Source organism: Lepidochelys olivacea (genome assembly GCF_965140295.1).
Source record: "Lepidochelys olivacea isolate rLepOli2 genome assembly, chromosome: 5".
Lineage (NCBI taxonomy): Eukaryota > Metazoa > Chordata > Testudines > Cheloniidae > Lepidochelys > Lepidochelys olivacea.
Window position 1 is genome coordinate 72,862,621 of NC_140415.1, and position 23,813 is coordinate 72,886,433.

General features: G+C 42.1%; 2 protein-coding genes across 5 annotated transcripts in view; one reads left to right on the forward strand and one right to left on the reverse strand.

Moving 5' to 3' along the window:
• The window catches only part of MCC (MCC regulator of WNT signaling pathway), a gene marked incomplete at its 5' end in the record, with an annotated part of 360,091 nt that extends 341,245 nt beyond the window's left edge, over positions 1–18,846 (reverse strand). For both annotated transcript variants that reach the window (XM_084628620.1, XM_084628619.1), the window contains one exon: positions 18,701–18,846. In XM_084628620.1, the coding sequence (XP_084484746.1) occupies positions 18,701–18,846 (146 nt within the window). The remainder of the gene's footprint in view (positions 1–18,700) is intronic.
• On the forward strand, positions 18,843–23,328 carry LOC311520812 (uncharacterized protein; the record flags this gene model as incomplete). 3 transcript variants are annotated; one of them, XM_084628622.1, is made up of 4 exons in its annotated part: positions 18,843–19,120; positions 19,927–19,961; positions 20,781–20,970; positions 21,092–23,328. In XM_084628622.1, the coding sequence occupies 4 exons, from the start codon at positions 18,845–18,847 to the stop codon at positions 21,236–21,238; spliced, it is 648 nt and encodes a 215-aa protein (XP_084484748.1). In that variant the 3' UTR covers positions 21,239–23,328. The 3 variants fall into 3 exon arrangements, 2 of the variants coding, with proteins under 2 accessions (XP_084484748.1, XP_084484749.1); XM_084628623.1 differs by lacking the exon at positions 20,781–20,970 and having other exon boundaries at positions 18,845–19,120; XR_014711702.1 differs by lacking the exon at positions 18,843–19,120 and adding an exon at positions 19,140–19,366 and having other exon boundaries at positions 19,927–20,970.
• Between the last annotated feature and the right edge of the window lie 485 nt (positions 23,329–23,813).

A 23,813-nucleotide genomic window follows, 5' to 3' on the forward strand; every position in this document is an offset into this window, starting at 1 on the left:
CCCTAAGGGCCACACAGGTTTCGCTCTCTCACTGTAATAACCAACAACATAAGATATTGTACTGTCTTCCATCCTTATTAACAAGTAATGCACCGAAAATTAAAAAGGACAAGAAATAGCTTCAGCAGTAGAAAGTTGACTGTTTCAGCATGCTTTTTTCACAGGGAAAAGAGGTCCAACAGATGTATTTTCAACTGTGTTCTCAAATGACAGACTACGTGCTCAATTTTTCATATTAAAAACTGTATGGATATTAAGGCCACTCAAAAGCAGTGAATAACCTTGTGATAACAAGTTCAAGATTTATATTTAAGTCACTTCTTCTCAGATTACTAACACTCAGGAGAAAGAGGAATAGAACAAGCTGTGTAAAATACATGTACTAATTTTCAAATATGAATGAGAACTAAAATGAAATATTGCGGTTTTCAAAGATCATCCTGATGTTTACATAAAACTCGGGTAGATGGCTAGATTTAATTATTAAAGATTCTGAAAATACCAATTAAAATATCTTCTCCATGCTTGTGTATTAATTCTGACAAATACGATTTTTAAATGTATAAACCTCTAATAAATATTAATTCCTGGTAGGAATGCTAGACACAGTATTTGACAAAGGGATTGGTTTGGGATGGAAAAAATAAGTGTCTTTAGACTGCCTGCTTTCTACATCTCTCCCCCTTATTTCTTCTTCTGGTTAAAATGCTCAGAGAGGATCTGCAGAAAACAAATGTGGAATTATGTCATCTTTATTCATAAAGCTCCTGGCTGTGGAACAGCTAATTCAAGCAAATCCCAATAGAGACAGGTGCTGCAAGCAGGACTGTGCTCTTGTTAACAACAACTGTGCACTGCAGCCACTAAACTTCTGTTTTTCATACAGTTCTACCATGCACCCATATATAAAATCACTAATATTACAATCGCACTGCCCTTTAGATACATATCGACAGTTCTCATCACTACTCCATAGTGCATAAGCACATAAGAATGGCCATCCTGGGTCAGGCAAATGGTCCATCTAGCCCAGTATCCTGTCTTCCAATAGCGGCCATTAACACCCGCTTCAGAGGGAATGAACAAAACAGAGCAATTATTGAGCGATATATCCCCTGTTGTCCAGTCCCAGCTTCTGGCAGTCAGAAATTTAGGGATATCCAGAGCATGTGGTTGCATCCCTGACCATCTTGGCTGACAGCCATTGATGGACCTATCCTCCAAGAATTTATCTAATTCTTTTTCAAACTCAGTCAGATTTTTGGCCTTCACAATATCCCCAGGTAAAATGTTTCACAGGTTGTCTGTGCGTTGTGTGAAGAAGTACTTCCTTTGGTTTGTTTTAATCCTGCTGCCTATTAATTTCATTGGAAGACTCGTGGTTCTTGTGTTATGTGAAGGGGCACGTAACACCTGCCTGTTCACTTTCTCCACACCATTCATGATTTGATAGACCTCTATTATATTCCACCCTTAGGTCATCTCTTTTCAAAGCTGAAAAGTCCCAGTCTTTTTAATGTCTCTTCATATTAAAGCTGTTCCACATCATTAGTCATTTTTGTTGCCTTTCTCTGTACCTTTTCCAATTCTAATATATCTTCTTTGAGATGGAGCAACCAGAATTGCACACATTATTCAAGGTATGGGTATACCATGGATTTATGTTATTTTCTGTCTTATTTTCTATTCCTTTCCTAATGGTTCCTAACATTGTTAGCTTTTTTGACTGCTGCGGCACACTGAGCAGATGTATTCAAAGAACCATCCACGAAAACTCCAAGATCTCTTTCTTGACTAGTATCAACTAGACTCCAACATTTTGTATGTATATTTGGGATTATATTTTCCAAAGTGCATTACTTTTCACTTATCAACACTGAATTTCATCTGCCATTGTGTGCCCAGTGAGATCACTTTGTAACTCTTCGCAGTCAGCTTTGGACTTAACAATCTTGAGTAATTTAGTATTATCTGCAAACTTTGCCACCTCAGTTTACCCCCTTTTCCAGACCATTTATGAATATGATGAACTGCACTGGTCGCAATACAGATCCCTGGGGACCCTGCAATTTACCACTTTTCATTGTGAAAATTGACTATGTGCTCCTACCTTTTGTTTCCTATCTTTTAATCAGTTACTGATCCATGAGATGACCTTCCCTCTTATCCCATAACTGCTTACTTTGCTTAAGTGGGACCTTGTGAAAGGCTTTCTGAAAAACCATATGCAGATTGTGGGAGACTTCAAAAAGCCTTCTAAGGAGGCAACAGGATTAAGAGAGACCCGATCAAACTACCATAGCTCCTTGGGAACTGCAGCTGTTCCCATGGCATATGGTACACATGGAAGTGAGAATGAATGGTCAAGTTTGATTTTTGCTCAGACAGATACATTTCTGCTAAAGCTCTTGAAAAATAATTGCCAAACTCTCAGGTGGCCCAGGAGAGAGGAGTGAGTGTGATCTAACAGTACTTAAAAGATGGCCAGAGAACAAAATCAGCCTAGTGCGTGGATCATGTCCCCCAGCTATTTCAAGGTCTGCAAGCTACTTCAAGATGAAGTTCATTGGGTACAGTACTACTCTGGGGGCAGAATTGTTATCATTGACTGCTGGGCCCATGTTGTTCTTGAAATCTGAGACAAGTAGCAGGGGCTACAAGACTACCAGACCAATACCATGCTCAGAAAGGCATTTGAATATTCAATCAGACACCACGGCAATCAAGGCAAAAAAAATAAAATAATTCTGATCACTGGTCTACAGACAATTAAATCTTCAAACTTGGTTGACTGTTCACAAAATATGGTTGTCCCAGTTTTCAGGCTGAGGCCTCATTCTCTGAAGTAAATTAAAATGAAATGTTGTTGCTACTGCGATTGTCTAAAGGAAGTTTTCTGCATTCTGCTTGTTCTATTTTAGATGAATACTACAGAGTCTGTTGTTTGGTTTTTTTTATTATTCTCTTGTTTGCATTGTGTCTGGTTCTCACTTGGTTTTTCACTAGTGCTGCCTCCTTTTGAGTACTCAGTGTGACAGTGTTCACTCGCAGGTTTTGTTCCTGGTCGCCCTTCCAGTCAATAGAGAATAGCCTGAAAGGGTTAGAAGAAGCACTTGTGTTTCACTGTTTATATGATTAAATATAAACTGTTGTTATGATTAAATTTATTATGGAAAACCCATGTTCTACCACCAACTGCAGTATATCCTGAAAGGCAGAAGAGCCTGAAAATTAAAAGCTTTGTTAAACATGCATGTGCATGCTGTGGATCCGATGATATTTTAGTGTAATTTTAGAGGCAGTCACTGAGGTAAGGCACTCTCCAGCAGATTGTTAATTCATACAGTGCCATAATTGACTATTTTTTCACGTCACTAGATCACTGTATTGAAAGAAAAGCACTAAAACCATATGAATGTCCATTGCTGTTATCCCCTGGTATATTTGGCACCTGTACATTCAATGGAAGCTAAGAAGATACAAATCTGAACTTTTTCTGCACCTTACGCTCCTCCCCACCACCAGGACCCAGAAATATTGCCTTCAAATCCACCATCTATATTAATAAGATTACAGACAGAGCCAGGATTTTCTTTTATTGCTGTAAGTTCCAGCACAGCACCCTCCAGCTTTTGCAAAGCCCCAAACACCCTCCAGCTTTTGCAAAGCCTTCAGTAACAACCTATAACATGCTCACATATGTGTTGGTCTTGATCCCCTAAAGATGTCCCCTACCTCAGGCTTCATCAGTCTCTAACTCAGCTGCAGCAAAATGCAGCCAAATGATCATTCTTTTAATCATTGTGTTCCATGCTTTGGACTAAATAGCAACTTAGTGCAGATGGTGGATGCCTTGGAAACAGGTCACAGTTGTCTCAAAGGAATCAATAAAAGCTACAACTGAAGAAGCATAGTAGCTGTGCAACCAGCTGATGATTTCCGGGAGAAGAATTCCTTCTTCAGGCTCTCTTAGATCCATTTGCAAAGCCTGTGTTCTTGGGTTTATTGCAAGGGGAAGCATTATTTTAACCTTATAGTATAGAGCTGCTTTAATACATGTTTCCTCTGCCCCTTCTAGTCCATGAAAGAACAATAACTGAATCATATTATAGAAGTTTGCAGTGGTGGTGTACCCATGTTGGTCCCAAGATGTGAGAGTGTCTGAGCTAAATGCAAGTTGGGACATATTGTTAAGCATAAAATGTTAACGCATGTTAACTTGTATTTAGCTCAGAAATGGGTTTCCTTCCCCAGAGCTCTGCGAAGCTCAAAAGCTTGTAACTTCCAACATAAGGTGGTCCAATTAAAAATATTACCTCACCCACCTTGTCTCTCTCATATAATATTAGGTCTATGCTGCACTGAGAGCATGTCATGGCAGTTTGATTAAAGTACCTTTAAAAAATGCAACTGTACATTTAATACTACAGAAACGAAATGAACTTCCACATTCTAAAGGATGGTTCAAAGGGGGGGGGGAGAGAGAAAGAAAGAGAGAAAGAAGAGAAAAGAGTTCTATACAGAGGCTTACACACAAGAAATCAGTGTTCATACACAAAGTCTGCAATCGCTACACTGGTGAACCATGAAGTCTTTAAGGAAGAGATCTAACTGTCTGTCATAAACCTAGAGCTAAGGGTAGCATAAAATCCCTCCTTTACCTGTAAAGGGTTAAGGAGCTCAGACATCCTGGTTGGCACCTGACCAAAAGGACCAATAAGGGGAGAAGATACTTTCAAATCTGTGGGGGAAGGTTTTTGTTTTGGGCTTGTGTGTTCTCTCCGAGACAGAGAGAGACCAAGCAAGTAATCCAGCTCCTACTGAAATGATACTTACTATTTCTGTAATATTAGATGTAATAGCAAAGAATGTGTTAGATTATCTTTTGTTTAGCTTGTGAATTTTCCCTGTGCTAAGAGGGAGGTTTATCCCTGTTTTTTTGTAACTTTGAAGTTTTGCTTAGGGGGGAATCCTCTGTGTTTTAAGTCTTACTACCCTGTAAAATTATGTTCTATCTTGATTTTACAGAGGTGCTTCTTTTACTTTTTTTCTTTATAATAAAGTTCTGTTTTTTAAGAATCTGATTGGTTTTTTGTGTCCTAAAAACACAAGGGTCTGGTCTGTGCTCACCTTGTTTACCTATCTGGTTGGCAGATTATTCTCAAGCCTCCCCAGGAAAGGGGGTGAAGGGGCTTGGGGGAATATTTTGGGGAAACAGGAACTCCAAGTGGTACCTTTCCTGAATCTTTGTCTAACTCACTTGGTGGTGGCAGCAGTACTCATCCAAGGACAAGGAAGGATTTGTGCCTTGGGGAAGTTTTTAACCTAAGCTGGTAGAAATAAGCTTAGGGGGTCTTTCATGTGGGTCCCCACATCTGTACCCTAGAGTTCAGAGTGGGGAGGGAACCCTGACACTGTCTCTCTCATGGGAATCCTCCTCGCAGCAATCCATCAAGCAGCAGTAGGAACAGCTACCCACTTAAATATACCAAGCTGCTGGATAATGGCCAAAAACTGAGGAAGGGAATAACAGAAACAATAGAGACAACATAAATCTTGTCTCCTCTACAGCTTCCCTTCTTCCTACCACTGATGGAGCTGCTGGCCCCATTTTTGTTAGCATAGATGCAGCCTACTTGACTGCTTTCACTGGCACTGGAGAGTTATTTTATTTTGCTAATTCCAGCATACAGGAGTACATTACATAAAATGAGAATTTAAGGAAGGAGCCTTCTGACCTAGCGCTCTTCATTGCAAACTGGGTCTGCATTTCTACTCAAGTGTGCTTAGCCCTTTGCTCCTCTGCTGGCAACAAAGGATAAAATATTATAGCTTCTACACAACAAGAACGGCTAAACACATACAAACACACACACACACACACCTTGGAAGATTATTTTATTTAAATATTCACCAGTTATTAGAATCAGGAGTACAATCCTCATCAGTTTGTTTAAACAACTGCAGGCAGGTCAGTTCTGGGGTTTAAATTACAAGACAATACTTCTTCCACCTACAGAAATTCTTAGTAAAATCAACAGTCCTCTAAATAGATCAAGTTCAACGTAATTAATACAGGAATTTACATGAATGAAAGCATGAAACCCAAATTAAAGTAATAAATACTTTTTCAATTTTTTTCCAGTGGACTACAAGGACATGAGTCATTTAATTATCTTCCAAAACTGTAACTTGATGTCAATTTGACATGGTATATTGTTATGCTAGACAAAACACAAATTTGAATCTCAAGTACCACAAATAGCTTCAACCCAATGACCAAATTTATCCCTGGAATACTGATTCCACAAACCAAAGAAATTACACAGATGAATTTGGACCATTTTATTAAAGTTGTGGTTTCATGCTTTTAACGGATATTTCTGTTCTTCTCTTAATCAACAACAATATTTGAAGTACATTATCAAGAGTAGCCATTTAAAAAAAAATTGCATTGTATCATTCAAGTTGACAAAAGAACGATTCACGTTCAGTATTCATCTGTATGTTCAACTACATATAAAGCACATAAGAACAGTAGGGATGAAAAGGACCACCAAATTTAGACAAAAGAAGTACAAGGAAGTGGAGCTTACAAAAAGCATTAGGGCTGTCAATTAATCAAAGTTAATGCATGCAATTACACAAAACAAATTAACGAGATTTTAAAAAGCTGTGATTAATCGCAGTTTTAATAGCACTATTGAACAATAACAGAATACCAATTTGAATTTATTATAAATATTTTGGGATGTTTTTCTACATTTTCAAATATATTGATTTCAGTTAGAACACACAGTATAGGAACTCCTCCCTTAAAGTCGTCCCGGTTAAGGTTGTTTCATTGTTACGTTGCTGATCAATTAGGGAACATGCTCATTTAAAGTTGTGCAATGCTCCCTTCTCATGTAGTTTGGCAGCCGCCTGCTTTGTCCACTGCTTGCAGGAAGAGCAGCCCGTTGCAGCTAGCTGGTGGGAGCTTGAAACCATGGTGGACCGGCAGCCCCCCATCAGCTCCCCGCTCCCCTAAATTCCCTGTGCAGCAACTGCCCAGCAGGCTACCAATTGCTGGCAGTTCAGCTGTCCCTCCCCCACTGCCATGTGCTGCTCCTGCCCTCTGCCTTGGAGCTGCTCCCTGAACCTCCTGCTTGCTGTGCAGGGACGAAGAGAGGGGCTAATGTCAGGGTGTCTCCCCCCATCCCCGCTCCTGCACCCAACTTACCCCATCTTCCATAGAGCAGGGGGGACACACGACAGTCCCGGAGGCAGCAGCTGAGGTGGGTCTCAGCTTGCTGATCTAATGAACAAGGCAGTGTACTTAAGACAGGGATCATCATACTTAAAGGGGAAATGCACATCTCTCTCTCACACACGCACACACACAGGGTGTGTGTCTCTGTCTGCTATGCTGTCTCCCCTCCCTTCATTCCTTCTGCCTTGTAGAGTGTGAGGCTACATTAACAACAGTGAGTTAACCCTTGAGGGCTAGTTCATAATTTAGCAGTATGTCATTCCCTGGGAAATATCCCACCCTCTGACTTCACCACCTCAACCAAGCTTCACAATCATCATTGCTGTGTACCAGTATTAAATTGTTTGTTTAAAACTTATACTGCATGTGTGTGTGTATATATATATGTATATATATACATATACACACACACACGCAGTATAAGAATATATTTTCCCTGGAACCTAACCCCTCCCCCTTTACATTAATTCTTATGGGGAAATTGGATTCGCTTAACATCGTTTCGCTTAAAGTTGCATTTTTCAGGAACATAACTACAACGTTAAGTGAGGAGGTCCTGTACAAAGCGTTCAGTGCTCACTTTATTTTATTTTTACTACAGATATTTACATTGTAAAAAACAAAAAATGGTATTTTTCAATTCACCTCATACAAGTCCACTCAGTCCTACTTCTTGTTCAGCCAATCACTGAGACAATCAAGTCTGTTTACATTTACAGGAGATAATGCTGCCCGCTTCTTATTTACATCACCTGAAAGTGAGAACAAAAGTTTGCATGGCACTGTTGTAGCCCACATTGCAAGGTATTTACATGCCAGATATGTAAGCATTCGTATGCCCCTTCATGTTTCGACTTGTAGTCTCTAAAGTTTTACATTGTTTTGGTTCCGAGTGCAGTTATGTACAAAAAAAAAATTCTACATTTGTAAGTTGCACTTTCACAATAAAGAGATTTAACTACAGTACTTGCATTAGGTGAATTGAAAAATACTACCATCTTTTTTACAGTGCAAATATTTATAATAAAAACAATAATATCGCATGAGCACAGTACAATTTATATTCTATTATGGTTTAACAGTGCGTTTAAACTGCGATTAATCACAACTTTTTTTAAGTATCAGAGGGGTCGCCGTGTTAGTCTGGATCTGTAAAAGCAGCAAAGAGTCCTGTGGCACAGGACTCTGCAACTTTTTTTAAAATACTGCAATTATTGTTTGCAATCCTTTGACAGACCTAGAAAGCAAATAAGGAGGAATTACTGCGGTCAGTATGAGGGGAGATGAATGCAGAAATAAAGGTTTCAGCAAAGAAAGGGGTTAAGAAAGCGTATTATGTAGACAGTATTTTTAAAAAAGGCTATTATACAAGCAGATTTACAGAACTCCAAAATGCAAGAGGCAAGAGAGTTTAGGGCTTCCTGACAGTAAGAGTGAATATAAAATTTGAGAAGACAACGGATGGTGACAGAATATTGACTGAAGGGTTCTCACCAAGCAGACCAAGTACTAGAATACCAGTTATGTATACAGTGAGTAAAGTTATGGCAGAGACATGATCTAATGAAACTGAAACAGTCAGAAAATAGAGAGCCAAAACAGGGAAGAGTTTTGGGGTTCTATTATCTGCACAGAAATTATACTAACGTCTAAATTTAAAAAGATGACCAACCAGACTAATATAGATGGACAGAAGAGAGGTCAAGGACTGAATGCAAGACAACACCATAAGAGACAAGCCTCTGTGGAGAGGTGCCGGTTACAAAAAGAAAAATGGTTGGCTAGGAAAATCTATGGAAATGTACACCTTGCTGGAAACTACGATCAGCAATAGATCTCCTTGAACCAGTGCTACAAATAATTTGCCTGGTAACGAAGACAGGTTAAAATTAAAATTCCTTTGGCGGCTCTAGAGTCCTAGGAGTACTGTAATGGAGACCCTCCTCTTGCCAACAGAGAGGAGGCTCTGGACAGGAGAGAGCTGTGTCTTTCTTCCAGCAACTAGAAAAAGATTATTTTTAAATGTATCAAAGAAGCTATTATGAGAGATGGAGCAAAGAAAAAAAGAAAAAAGAAAAAACTAGAGACACCACCCTAGCAGAAATCCCAGCCCGGCAAGGAGGTTTAGGCTTCCAGCCAGTAACTGTCTGGTGCACTTTTTCAAACCTGACAATTCTGTTTACTTGCCTGACTATACTGTTTACAGTTCTGGCTCCACTGAAGTCATTGACAAACTCCCACTGACTTCAGGGCAGGTAGGATTTCACCCTAATTCTTTATTCCATGATAAAAATGTTATTAAGCTATAACTAAATTGTAAATATGTATTAAAATTAATATACAAGTTAAAAAAAACCAGACACTAAAAAATTAGGAAATGCGTGTTAAGATAAAACTTTTTTTAAAAGTTCACAACATCCCCTTAAATGAGATTTTTTAAAAACTGTACATGTGGTCCACAACTACAGACTTTGCAGAGTTCCCAAGTGCTTACGGGCACTCAGACACAGGACGAATTGGAGAGGCGGGACTACTATAGCCCATTAAATATGGAAGTGTCACTCTGATGGTACAGCCAGTCAGTGTTCACAGGTCTACATAACTATTAATTCCATTCAGGTAATGTGACAAGTCAGACAAGTTTCCTAAGGAGCTCCTTCTGAGAATCACTGTCAAAGGAAGCTCTCTTTCAACATGTGTTTTAATGACCTGTACCAACTAGGTATCAGATAAGCAGGTTTCTTAATCTCTGTGTTTGTCTACCTTACAGGATGACTAGCTTTCTACGTTTTCAGTTTTTACTGATTTTCACTGATAAATTACCAGATATTTTTATTAAAGGAGTTCAGTTTTTACTGATTTACACCCATTTATCAATCCACTCAGTGTATTTTCAGGTACTTATTTTTGTTAAACCCTAAAGCTTTACATGGTTTTTGTGTCCTGCAACTCTGAGATTGAAACCATTCCACAATGTAAAACACAGAACACCCACATGGTGGAGGTTGGAAAAAATCAAACAACGTTAATATCGCACTATGATTGGCTCACACGGAGATGCTGCCTGCCTATTTCTGTGCGTCCATTTTGTATGGCACTGAATTTAAACAATCAATCCTCCACAGATAAAGATATATATTGCCCTCTATTCACCTGGTTACTTCCTTTAGTGCCCATCTCCTTAAGGATTTGGATGGGCAGGCCTGGCTTCTTCTGGATCCCCACACAACCAGTCCTGCCCTTTCTGTGGCTGGCTCCAGACTACCCCCAAAATGGCTTCTCCCCCATCCAAGGCTCCCAGGGAGGGTTCCTCACTCCCTACTGGTCAGGCTAGCCAGGGCCGGCTCCAGCGTTTTTGCCGTCCCAAGCAGCAAAAAAAAACCAAACAAAAAACTTGCCGCTGAACAGGGAGGCGGAATCCTGTCTGCCGAACACGGAGACAGAGTGATGGTGCGACCACCAAATTGCTGCTGCCGACCAAAGAAGAGTTGTGTCCTTGCCGCCAAATTGCCGCTGAGTGTGAAACGCACTGTGACGGAGCGGCCGCCAAATTCCCGCCGTCGCCGAGGATGGATTGCCGCCCCAGAGCCCGACGTCCTGCCTCCCCTTTACATTTGTTGCCCCAGGCACCTGCTTGGTTCACTGGTGCCTGGAGCCGGCCCTGAGGCTAGCTCTTCTTCCCAGGCTTTTCCTTATCAATCACTTCACTCTGCTCCCTCTTCTGAGCAGGCATGCCTGCAATCCTTCCTCAACCAACAGGGGCCCTTTGCTGTTCTACATAGTCTCTCTCCTCCTCCTCTGGGTTGCCTAGCAGACTCCGCGTCTGCCCTTGGCTCCCTCTTCCTACCAGGGACAGCTGCCTCTCCCTGAACTACGAGCACACAGAGCCCCAGGAACCTAGGTAATCTCCTTGGGGGTTACGGATAGATCAGGTAAAAAGGTAAACATGGGGTGAAAAGGCAAATCTATGCCCGAATACCAACAAGGAAATCAGTGCTTAGACATTTTCAAGAAAAGTAAAGATGAAAATGAAGAGGATGCATTGAGCTGCCAGTACTGGAGCATTGAGGTCAGTGCTCGCGCTGACAGAATAAAGGAGAATGTTGAAAGCAAGTGACACAAGAAGCTTAAAGAAGAAAGTGACCTTCAGGATTAACAGTCAATATCAGGCGCTTCCACCAGGGCTATAATGAAAGAGAGGACACAGCACAACTGTGTCAATGAATTTGTGTGTGCTCTTTGTTTTGCCAGACAACCACTGTCAATTGCAGAGGGGCCTATTGGCAACTTTGTGACATAACACTGTCCAGCAACATAAACCTTTCCTAATGCAGACAACCTCACTCATAAGATGTTTTAGTATCTAAACTGATGGAATGAATTGATGGAAATGTGTTGTCTAACCTCATTTTTGACAAGTCTCCTGAAGCTTGGATCATCCAATTCTGGGCCTTTTGTTTTCGTTTTTTGATTTCAAAGTGAATAAACCCACATTGTTTTGTGCTGATGTGACATTCATCCCTTCTGCTGACAGCCGTTTTATCGACACAGCAATAACTGACATGCTTGAGATGTATCAACTAATTTGGGAAAATGTGGCCACAATTAACAGATTCTGCTTCTTTCATGGCTAAGTTTGCACAGGAGATTAAATGCAATCAGAAACCAGAACTGGTATGTATTACCTGTCCTGCTCATCTGATTAACATTGCACTGTCAGCACTTACTGCCACAGAAGAAATGAAAGACATGAAATCTTGCATCATTGGATTCGGGGCCATTTTCAAGCATGCAAACAAGTTGAAGGCTTTGTTTTACATAGTGCCAGCTGCCAATAAACTACCCCTGTTGTGCCACATCAGTGGATGAGTTTGTATTTCGCTGCCTGTCATGTAAATAACGTGTGGAGTGTCCTAATGCATCTCCTAGATCATTCTGAGTTTGTTGGTTCTAAAGCAGAAACTCTGAAGAGACTGGCAAAAAAACAAAATGACCGCTAGATTCTGCCCACCAAGGTAACGTTGATTGTTGAAAACTTGGAATCACTGTGTGACACACCAAAAACACTGGAGCTTTCTCCGACTCCTGCCAACGCATTTGCCAATAACAGGCGTTTATCGGATCCTGACAACCAAAATCTCAGCTCAGCTGAGCACAAAAGCTGAAGGAGAAACATATGGTGAGAAAAGCCAGGTGTTTCTGGAAGTCCTTCCCACCCCGGAACACAAGAAATGAAAAAGTGTTCAAAACCTTCAACACAACACTGAGCAAGAAATGGGGGACTGTGGCCTGTAATCTGAACCCTCAAGTGTTTGGTACTGAAGATTCTTTTTGGAATGACATCCAGGTGTTGTACCCCTTCCTCAAGATGCTGGTGGCCGCACTGACACTTTTTCCTAAAATTATTTATTTTTCCTAAAGCTAATTAAGTAATAAGCACACATATACATCCAAATCATTGTAATTTATTTATGAAAAGTTTTGGGGTATTTTTTAAGACTTAATAATAAAACTCATGCACAGTTATCTCTATTCTTTACTGACCTAACAGAATAGAAACACAAATAAGGTGCTTTGCCCATTCTTGTCTTTTTTATTATTGTTTCTTTTGCTTTTTTGGTAAAAGTGGTTGTCCGTATAACAATTCTGAAGTAAATTTAAAAATGCTTTGACATAATAGAACTCCAAATAATAATGAAAAATATATCTGGGGTTGGGTCTGGGGAGGGGAGAGGATGCATAGCTGCGGCTTCAGCCGGCCCGGGGTTCCTCCGGGCAGGTGGGGGCGCTCCGGGCTTCAGCTGGCCCGGGGCTCCTCCGGGCAGGTGGCGGGGGAATGGACTCAAGGCTTAGGCCAGCCCGGGGCTCCTCATGCCACAGCTTGTGGCTCCAGGTGCAGGGGGTCTCGGGGCTCCAGCTGCCGGGGGGAGGGAGCGCGGGCAGAAGAGGTGGAGTTGGGGGCTAGCCTCCCCAAAGGGGGGGGCTCCATCCACTGCCCATGCACCCGCCGCTCACCTCCTCATCCCCCACCTGCCTCCTGTATCCCTCCTCACTCTCCCACCCACCACTCGCCTCCTATATCCCTCCTCACTCCCCCACCTGCCGCTCGCCTCTTCACTCGCCTGCCACAGACACCTCCCAGCCCACCGCGAGAACTCCCACTCGCTGGTGGCTCACCACTCACCTTCTTGCTCCTCCGCTCTCAGCCAGACCCCCCTGCCCACCTCTTCACTTCCCCGCTCACAGCCAGACCCCCCTGCCCGCCTCATTACCCTGCTGCTAGCTCACCATTCACCTCCTTACTCCTCCAGCAGGCCCTGCCCCTGCCACACCATTTGTCTCCTCACCACCCCCACCCCCCTGCTGCTCACCTCCTCACACACACACCCCATGCACCCACCGCTCGCCTCCTCACCCCCCCCCTCAGCTCGCCTCTCGCTTCCTCACCCCACCCCCAGAACACTAATAAAACTACATGGCCATCAAGTTTCAAAAGGAACCATCAATCTACTTCACCACCTGTGAAAACCGAACAGCGTTCTCACTTTCCTCATCAACAGTCACAAGTGCCACATATCTTGACCTTATAAAAGAAACAATAGATTACAGGTGTCCTCACCAATGAGCTGACTCTGTGATTCAGAAGAGATGTTTAATATGCTACAGTTTCACATCTGTAATGTTTTTAAAGCCTCTCAAAAACTAATAAAAGCAAAACTAAAACTGTTACACCTGTGTATTATTCAACTAACAGATCCTTATTAATAAATATAATTCAGTTAACAGGGTAGAAATAAGTAAAAATAGAGTCTTTATATGAACAACCCTTAAGGCCTGAATCCTGCTTCCAATGAAGCGAATCACAAAAGCTCCCACTGACTTTAACAAAGGCAGGACTGGGTCCTAAAAATGTCCTGCATAAACAATATTCACAAAGTAACATCATTATTGCTGAGCTCCCAAAAGGGTCCTATGTACTCGTCCTCCATTGAAAAAGTGAACACAATAGAAGTAAATAGAACATGCTGGCCAAGTGAAAATTGAGGCATTTTGTTTATACTTTTTTTAGTTTGTAAACATTGCTGAACTGAAGTAAAATGGGTTTAAGTTGCTAAAGAACACAACTCATATAGATGAACTCCTAAAATTCTTCACCTCATTTTTTGATTTCTTCCTAGTCTCAGTCATCAATAATCAATGGCACAGTTAGAGATTATGCCTTTATCAATCATTTTAAAATGTCATCTTAACTATTCAGAGACTGGCAATTAACTGTTCTCTCAGGAGGTGCCCTTTATCTCCATATGTGCCTCTACTTCCCTGATAATATTTAGAGACATTTTCAGTTTAATGGACAACAGAGTTTCCACAGCTGAGACTCCATATAACTTCATCAGAAATGCAAATAGCTCATCTCCCCATGTGATACACTTCATAAAGATGCATGCAACAGAAAACCGCCTGCCTGTACTGCAAGAATATAGATTTTTTTCTCCCACAAGATCTCTGAAGTTTCAGAGGAGTTCTAAAACCAAGCAGCAACCTTACAAATGCTCTTCTGGAGGCATTTAGTAAGCAAGCAAAAGACTGAATAAACTTCAGGGCTGCCAGTGGAATGGCTATTGTGTGCGTATTTTCAATTGTTATAAACTATACTGAACAACAGCTGCAAAAAGGGGAGGGGGAGATCTTTGTTACATTTAAAATAAATTAAAACTTCTCAAAAACGGACGCTCAAAAGAGAAAAAGTCTAACAGTTCTGAAACTGCACTTTGTGACCACCAGTGGCCCAGAGAGAGCTTTGCTTCTTTGTTTCTAGCTGCTTCTAACAGATGTCTACAATCTTTATTACAAAGCTGAACTGCAGGCCTGTAAAAGGAGCAATGAAGGGACCTGCCTCTACTAGAGCTTCAGGAGAAAAGGCAAGGAAACAGGAATTACTCTCAGGAACCAGAGTCACCAGTGGGCAAAGGAAGCAAAGAAAAGTCCAGGGAAGTAAGGCAAGAATGAATGGGAAGCCAGGCAGCATGTCCAGGAGGGCAGAGGGAAAGAGGACCATGACTGAACTATATGGATAGAAAGAAGCAGCAGCAAAAGGGAAAGTATAGATAGGAGGATAAGATTAAATTAAGAGCAAAAGCAGACAGTGCAATTAACATTGCAAAAAGGACAAAACACTTATTACATTAAAAGGAGATAAAATACCAAACACTTTCCTAATGTTATTTTTCCATGTAAACAATTGCTACAGAGTGCCACATGGATGTTGTGTTATTGTGAGTGTGAAGGAAATGTCTGAGAGACAACCTCTCTGCAGATGGCACACACTATGAAAATGTCTGAGAACCACTAGCCAAACCCACTCCTGCATACACAATTTGCCATAAAGTATATTAGTGGAAAAGATCAGATAATATGCAATGCCAAGAGAGGGATGCCTTCCATTTCCAAGATCAGTGTCCAAGGAAATAAATATAGTATCTATCTGTGCCATGTGCCCAGGACTAAAACCTAATTGATAGCGGTCAAGAAAATCAGATGACTCCAGATGATGCCAAAGATACCTTGATCATCCTCCTAAAAATATGAAGTTTAAGAGAAGATAGATATTTATGTTATTGCTTTTGGATCCAGGCCATACCACTGCTCACTTGAAAGTACACTCCCCATCCTAAAGTAAGTTAACAACCATCAACAATGGTCCTAATACCTCCTCTCTGGCTTTCAACCACTCTCTTTTGTGCTATATTTGTTTCCTGATGTAGTCCAGTGCCCCTCCTATTCCAGTTCTTAGAATTTTAGAAGCTCAACCCTCATAGCTCTTGGGTGAGATCTAGAATGAGCTATGACTGTAACATACAATTCACTGATTCTCTCATGAATGGCCTAGAAATGCACTTTCATTTAACATTTTTGAAGTCGGTCTATTACAAATTAAGCTATCATCCTTTTCACCAATCATCTTGAAAGGCTGATGATCCTAAACTTAAAGAGCTAATTTCTAGCTCTTCAAAGGGGGAGAGAGGTTCTGTAAAGAACACCAATTTGGTCTCCTTTTCAACATTTCCATTTAGCTGTTGCTGTGTTCAGTGTGATTCTATATTTCTGAAAAGATTACAGCTTTAAAAGTTTTATTTTTTTATAGTTCTCTCTTTCATGTTACTTTCAATTGCTTCATGATGTAATTTTTGTTTCTCTTTAATTAAAACTGTTTCCCAGCTTTTGTGATGAATAGGAGGAAAGTTTAATTTAAAATACAGCAGTCTGGTTTGGTGGTTCATTAGTGTCCCCTAATTGTCCACATAAAGCAATATATTAACATTCCATTAGCAAGTTTTATGTACACTAACTACAGTATTTGATTAAATCCCACTTCAGTATACATAATCAGAAAAAAAAGTAGTAAGGGTATAAATGAGATAGCAGATTATAATCAGGCAACATATATTGTAAACAAGTATTTCAAATTTTCTGACAGGCAAAATAATGTCTATTAATATGGCATACACACGAAAAGGAAAATATCATCTTTACTGGACTTGACAAACAGGTATATATAAAAGGGTACATTTCCAGTATTTTGATTTCAGAATAACCACTGATAAAATAGCTCCTTGGTTGAAAAAATACTCAGGATGTCTATTAGATAAGAATAAAATGGCAAAATGACTAATGTAAGATGACTCTTTTTAAACTAACCTACAGATATAAAGTCCCATTATTTACTGATGCACAGTATTTGAGATTCTCAACAATTGTCTAATCTCAAACTGTGTTGAGAATTATAGTTTACTTAGCCTCTGTTCAGCCTCATGTTCTTCGGTTTCAGAGGAGCTCCTAGCCTAGACTAATAACTTTCTCTCACATCCCAACTCTTCAAAAGTGCAGAGCACCTGCAGCTCCTACTTAATTAATTTGGAGCTACAGGTCCCCACCACCTTTGAAAATCCTATCCTGATTCTAAAAGCTTATTAAAAAAATTTAAAGGCCCCTTACAGAAAACACCCTGCCACTAGTCCTCTCCTACTTAAAACAGACTGCTGCTAACTACCGATGTAGGAACATATAGAAGTGTGGTATGTATTTCCAACAACATGCTCAGTGCTGTACACAACATAGTTAAAGCCCATCATCACTGCCATGAAGATCTTATCTGATCCTTAAATTGATTTTGTGTGGGTACAAGAGTCCACCCATGCACACAGAGTTGCAAGAACAGGGTCTCAAGAAAGACACAGCCAAAACTATATGCTTGAAGAGCAAAGGAATTTTTAAGTTACAACAATTTTGTAAGTTTACCGTACACCACTTGTCTAACATGTTAGAGTAAAGAATCAGAGAGGTAGCTGTGTTAGCCTGTATCCACAAAAACAACAAGGAGTCCAGTGGCACCTTGAAGAATAACAAATAAATCTGTTAGTCTTTAAGGTGCCATCAGACTCCTTAGAGTAAAGAAGACATCTGTGGTTTAATCTTTGTGAGTCACTTGGAAGTTACCTTGTCTGTGTTAACAGAAATATTAATAAAAATCAAACCTGTTAAAATATTATAAAACAATGTTGGCCCCAGGCAATTAGCAACTATATGCTGTGTGTACAAAACCCACCTTGATTCCTAAATATCCATTTGTTAGCACTGATGTACTAAACTTTCAGCTAATCCCTACTATTCCAATGGAAAGGATGGTCATCGACATAGGAAGCAAGACATTGTGAACCAATTTCACTATCCCAACACAGAAAATTGGAACAGAACACTAAATCAGACTCAACATTTCAGAAGAAAATGCCTGCTATACCTTCATAGCTGATATTCTCATGCTGTAGACCTGAGGCAAATGATTATCCAAATGTTGTGCTGTGAAGTTTGAATACTAGTGGAGCATCATCATGTACCCTGTTACTTAGGAACAACCCTGCATTGGCAGAATGATTGAGTGGATGGGACTAGAGATGTACAAGCTAGACTTGTACATCTCTAACTTCCAGGAGTTCATGTGAATTCACCTCCCTGGCTGCTGCCCATAGTAGCAGGACAGTGCAAGCATCCTGCCTTCAGAGCAGACTCTTGCTCCTGCAGAAACGAAAGGGGCTCCGATCTACTTCAGTGTTAAAAAGGGCTCGATCTCTTCTTACCACCATCTTCAGGAAGTTATTGCAAGAGAGAAGAATCACTCAACATGATGTCCAGAACCACCCAAACGAAAGACTAACAAACTACTAGCCCCACAAGAAGGTCCCGCAAACTGAGCTGAGAAAGGATGGTCCAGTCCAGCCTGCCCCTATTGCACAGGGAGAGACAGCTCCCATGCACAATGCTGCTGATTGCAAACTACTGCAAACTCTCCCGAGAAACTTGCTGAGAACTTGCGATGCCACTTTTGGGGGGGCGAAGAGGAGAATCCCTGAGCCCAGCTGTACAAGCCCTTCCTGCCCTTGCCGCTGTTACCTGCTGATGTAACCGTCCCCATCGCCATCGCAGGTCTGGAAGAGGCGCCTCATCCTCTCCTCCTCGCCGGTGCTGGACGTGTCGCTGCTGCTGCTCCCGGTGCTGCTGACGCTCACCTCCACCACGGCCGCAGCTGCCGCCATCATGCGGCTCTGCTCAAGAGGAGGAGGAGGAGCAGGCAGCGCAACCCGCGGTGCTTGGGACCCTCAGCCCGCGCCAGCCCTCCCCGCCCTGCCTGCACAGCGCGGCTCGCGAGCGGCGGCGCAAGGCCAGCCAGGGGTTGGAGAGCCCGGGCGTTCAGCCTCCTCGCGCACGAGCGCGGCGACTCCCGAGCCCCGGATTCGCGTTCTGGCCTGGAAGGCGCCAGGGGAGCGCGCGACGGGCCGGCTCGCACTTTCCAGCGGCTGCAGCTGGGCTCAGGCGCGTTCGCGAGGGGGAGGAATGCGCAGGAGCCGCGGGCGCTGCTGTACTGGGCGCCTTGCAGAGCTGCCTGTCCGGGGCGGCGCTGCTGCTGCTGCGGCGGCGGCTGCTCTCCCTGACCCTGTCCGGAGCGCCCGCCGCGGGACCCGGCCCAGTGAACCAGGGCCCGGGCGGTTCGGGGGGAAGCGGGGCGACAGCCGCACCCTTGAGCCCTGATGCCAGCAACCCAAGGGAGCTGGGGATGAGGTGTTAGGGGTGTGGGAGGGGCTCAGAGCTGGGGCAGAGGGTTGGGGTGAGGTGTTCAGGCTGTGGGAGGGGGCTCTGGGCTGGGGGTGCAGGCTCTGGGGTTCGAAGTAAATGGGTTTTGGTTTTTTTTAATCATTTTTGGAGGTTTTGGGGGAGCGTTTCATTTGATCATGGTCGAGTCCTGCCCCAAAGATGGGAGCCTGCCTAGCACTCATCCTGCAGTGGTGGCTCCATTCTTACCGAGCTGGGCGGCTGGCTCCACACTCCGGGCTTTGCAACCTGAGGCACAGGGTCACAGTGCTGCTCACGTTTGGCCTAGCCACACTTCCGTTGTGACCAGGGGATGGAGAGAGAGGCAGGCAAAATTTGAGTGAGGAATGCATGGGCTAATCTGAGTGGCACTCATGTGCCAAATCACAACATCTGAAGTGGGGAGCCAGGCCCAGCCCTATGGGACAGGAGCTGCTGCTGTGGGGTAAAAAGAAAAGGAGTACTTGTTGCACCTTAGAGACTAACCAATTAGTACTAACCAAGTACTCCTTTTCTTTTTGCGAATACAGACTAACACGGCTGTTACTCTGAAACCTGCTGTGGGGTAAGTTTTTTGTTTTCTGTTGGTGTTTTGTGGTAGTTTACATTTGCAGAAAACACAGGGCTCTAGGAATTGCATTTACTCAGAACCTCTGAAAATCAGGTCCCAAGTGTCTCAAGTTAGGCTGCCAAAAACATGAACAAAAAACTAGTGAACAGTCCTGAAAATAGAGAAGGAGGACTTGTGGCACCTTAGAGACTAACAAATATATTTGAGCATAAGCTTTCGTGAGCTACAGCTCACTTAGGTGCCACAAGACCTCCTTTTCTTTTTGTGGCTACAGACTAACACGGCTGCTACTCTGACTCCTGAAAATGTGGTTTCAGCTGATTTTACAGGGGAAATAGATAAAGTGACTATACACAAAGAGCAATCCACAAAGTAAGGAAAGGGAGGGAAAATAGAAACATTTTTCCTCTGTGTTTTTCAGTCATAGTAATCTGAGGTGTCCTATACAAAAATAAGAAAATGTGAGTTCTAAATTAACAGTGTCCGTTTAAACAAGAGAGAAAACTAGTGAGATGGAGCACTTCCGAGGGGTGTTATGAACTTTCACTCTCCAAAATTTCCCACTTGTGTCTAATCATTCCCATTTACTACATGTACTCACTTGGAGTTCCCTGATCTTTTAGGTGATATTTTGGTGCTAGACAAGTGATAGTTTCCTATGAACTGCTTGATCCTTCTGTGGAGAGGTTGCAAATGGCTGTTGGCAAGTAGCTGAGAGCATCATCACCCTCACTCTTTAGCTGCATTTGTTAACCAGATTCCAGTCTACTTGATAGCAGCTGTTCCCCATTTCTTACTGTTTTGCCTTCTCAGTACCTGGCAAGTCAAAGGGAATGGAGGGGCAATAGCATTGCAGCACTCAGAGGCTCCCTTTTGTTTGCATCCTGTGGCTCCCAACATCAGAGGTCCTATCTGTGAACAGAATCCAGTACATTTTGAAAGATACCTACTCAAGTACCTCCAACAAATGAGACCATACCTGAAGACGGTATATACTTGGATGGTATGGCTGTAGTCTGGCAAATTCTGCACAGTTGTACTTCTCACATTATTGTCACAGTCATAATATAGTTAGTATTTACTTTTGTAAGGACTAAAATACCTGGTAATTTCATATTTTACAGGAACGAAGAAGCCCAAGAAGAAGATGCAAATTATATGCTAAACACAAAGAAACAAAGTCATCATCGCTGGATCTTTCTGGGCTTGTCTTTTTAAAGACTAAGTCAAAAATTCAAAAAGTTATATTTTCAGCAGCAACTGTAACTTGACCAATTGAATGTTAGGCTTAAATGGATGCTCAGAAGGAAAAACCTGCTGTCTTAAATATGGAATATTTACTGAGTAATGTCACGATGTGTAATGTGGCCAAGTTACAGTTGCTGTGGAAGCTTTTAATTTTCACTCTCCATGCATGTGAAATGTTAACTGTGTGTTGCAGGTTTTTTGTCAAATTTCCTTGGTCCAAACCACTGGGAGAAATGGCAGGTTGACTTCATGGAGATTTTAACTAATTGTCACCTCATGTGGGACTGGTTTTGAGGGCAGAATGCAGCATTCCAACCCTGTGAGATCCTAGGCATCGACAAAGAAGGGAATTTCAAGTCCTGCAGAGTGTCAGCAACTCTGTGTTGCTCCTTTGACCTTCTCTCCTCTAGGAGCAGTGCCAGATATTCCCTCCAAATTGGACGGGATTTTGTTCGCTCTCCCTACATTGATGTTAAATGACTTCACACCATTTTTGCACACGTACTGCCATAAAGGGGGACTCTGCTTTCTAGAGCCATCCCAAATCTCTATGTACAAAATATTCTTGGGGATATGGTCTCTTCCCTGACATAACCGAGCCATCACAAACTCTTCTTATTAATAGTGGTTTCTAAATGCGTCAGTCCTGTGCACTCCAGCATCTCTGCGTTTTGGTATTTTGTCTTCCCACTTTATTTTCAGAATCTTATTCAGGCATTTCATGTGGAAGCTATTCAGTCTCCTGATGTGCCTAGCATATATAGTCCATGTTTCTGCACAATAAAGCAGGGATGATGGCACACAAGTCTCATAGATTTGCATCTTCACCTTAGTCAATAGTTTGTGCTATTCCATGCACATCTCTGTAATAGTCTGAAATTCTTAGTTGCTTTTCTGCTTCTCTATTAGTTTCATCTGAAGGTCAAGATTCCTGCTGATCGTTGAACCCAAGAAGTAGCAAAGCCGTAGACAAGTGCTATATACTGAAAAGCTAAACCCCAAACATAGTAGAGACACAAGCAATTGTTAGAAATACATAGAGAAGAGTGATATAGTATAGGGGATGTGGAACTGTAAACAAAAAATTATTTGTAAGAGAGAGACCAAGTTACAAGTTCAGGTCCATGGAGGAGAGCTGGGGGACTCCTGCCTTAAGGAGACTGAATGAGAAACTGCCTGAACTGTGATGCTAACAAACTAGATGCCAGCTGTTGCCCAGACTGCAGGCATTCACTAAGAACTGACAAACTCATAGCTGGAGACCAGACCAGTTCACATGTATTTTTAGTTTTGCTCAAAATAGGTATTAGTCTTATAGGAATGTGTGATGTTATTGACATAAACTGTGACTGTATAGATCATTGTTGCAACCAGGGTCTTATGGTTGCACCAGTCCTTGTACAGAGGAGGCCAAGTGGAGTGTCCATGGAAAGGTTGTAGTTTGCTGGTTATGATTATGCTATGTGTATGTGTGTATCATTTTTGTATTTGAAGTTATGAATATTGCCTATGTATTTGTTTGATTCTAAGTAGCCTCAGTGAAGCATTTGGTCAGCTTCTTGAGAAAGGACTATTCTCAGTAAGTACCCAATCAAGAAACACTTAATTGACAATGGACTTTGGGAGATGCTAATCCACATCTGAGCTTTCCTGGGAACGTTCAAATTAACATGTAAACAATAGCCTCAGCCTGCAAAAAACGGAATCATTCATAGACATGTGACTTGCCCAGGTGGCTACAGACTCCATCTTGTTGCAGTGATTTTGCACAGAAGAACAGAGGGGTTTCTGCCCACAAGAGAAATAATATAAAAGGCCCTGGAAATCCCTCCATTTTCTCTTCAGCTGGCTCAAAAGCCTCTCCGCCCCAAAGAGATGCCTGAAAGAAACTGGAAAAAGGGACAGTAACTACAGGGGTGTGAGTGATTGCTGGACCCAGACTAAGAAGGAGTCTAGTCTGTGAAAGAAGCTTATTGGAACATCTCTGAGGGTGAGATTTACCTGCATTTAGTTTCCTACTGTATTAGGCTTAGACGTGCATGGTTTTGTTTTATTTTGCTTGGTAATTTACTTTGTTCTGTCTGTTATTACTTGGAACCACGTAAATCCTTCTTTTTATACTTAATAAAATCACTTTTTGCTTATTAATTGACCCAGAGTAAGTAATTAATTCCTGGGGGAGCAAACAGCTGTGCATATCTCTCTATCAGTGTTATAGACGGCAGACAATTTATGAGTTTACCCTGTATACGCTTTATAGAGAGTAAAACAGATTTATTTGGGGTTTGGATTCCATTGGGAACTGGGTATCTGGGTGCTAGAGACAGGAGCACTTCTTAAGCTGTTTTCAGTTAAGTCTGCAGTTTTTGGGGGATGTGGTTCAGACCTGGAAAGAAGCTGCATGGAGCCACAAATCCATATGAGAATAATGGCATTCAAACCCGGAGAAGGAGCTGACAACAAGGAAAGATCATAGCACAAGGAAGCAGTGCGTGATTGAAGGAACAATCCTTACCTGTCTAAAACAGGGTCCCTGGGCTGGAACCCAGAGGAGACTGTAGGCCCAGGTTCCCCTAACTCTTCTCCAGACCAACAGGA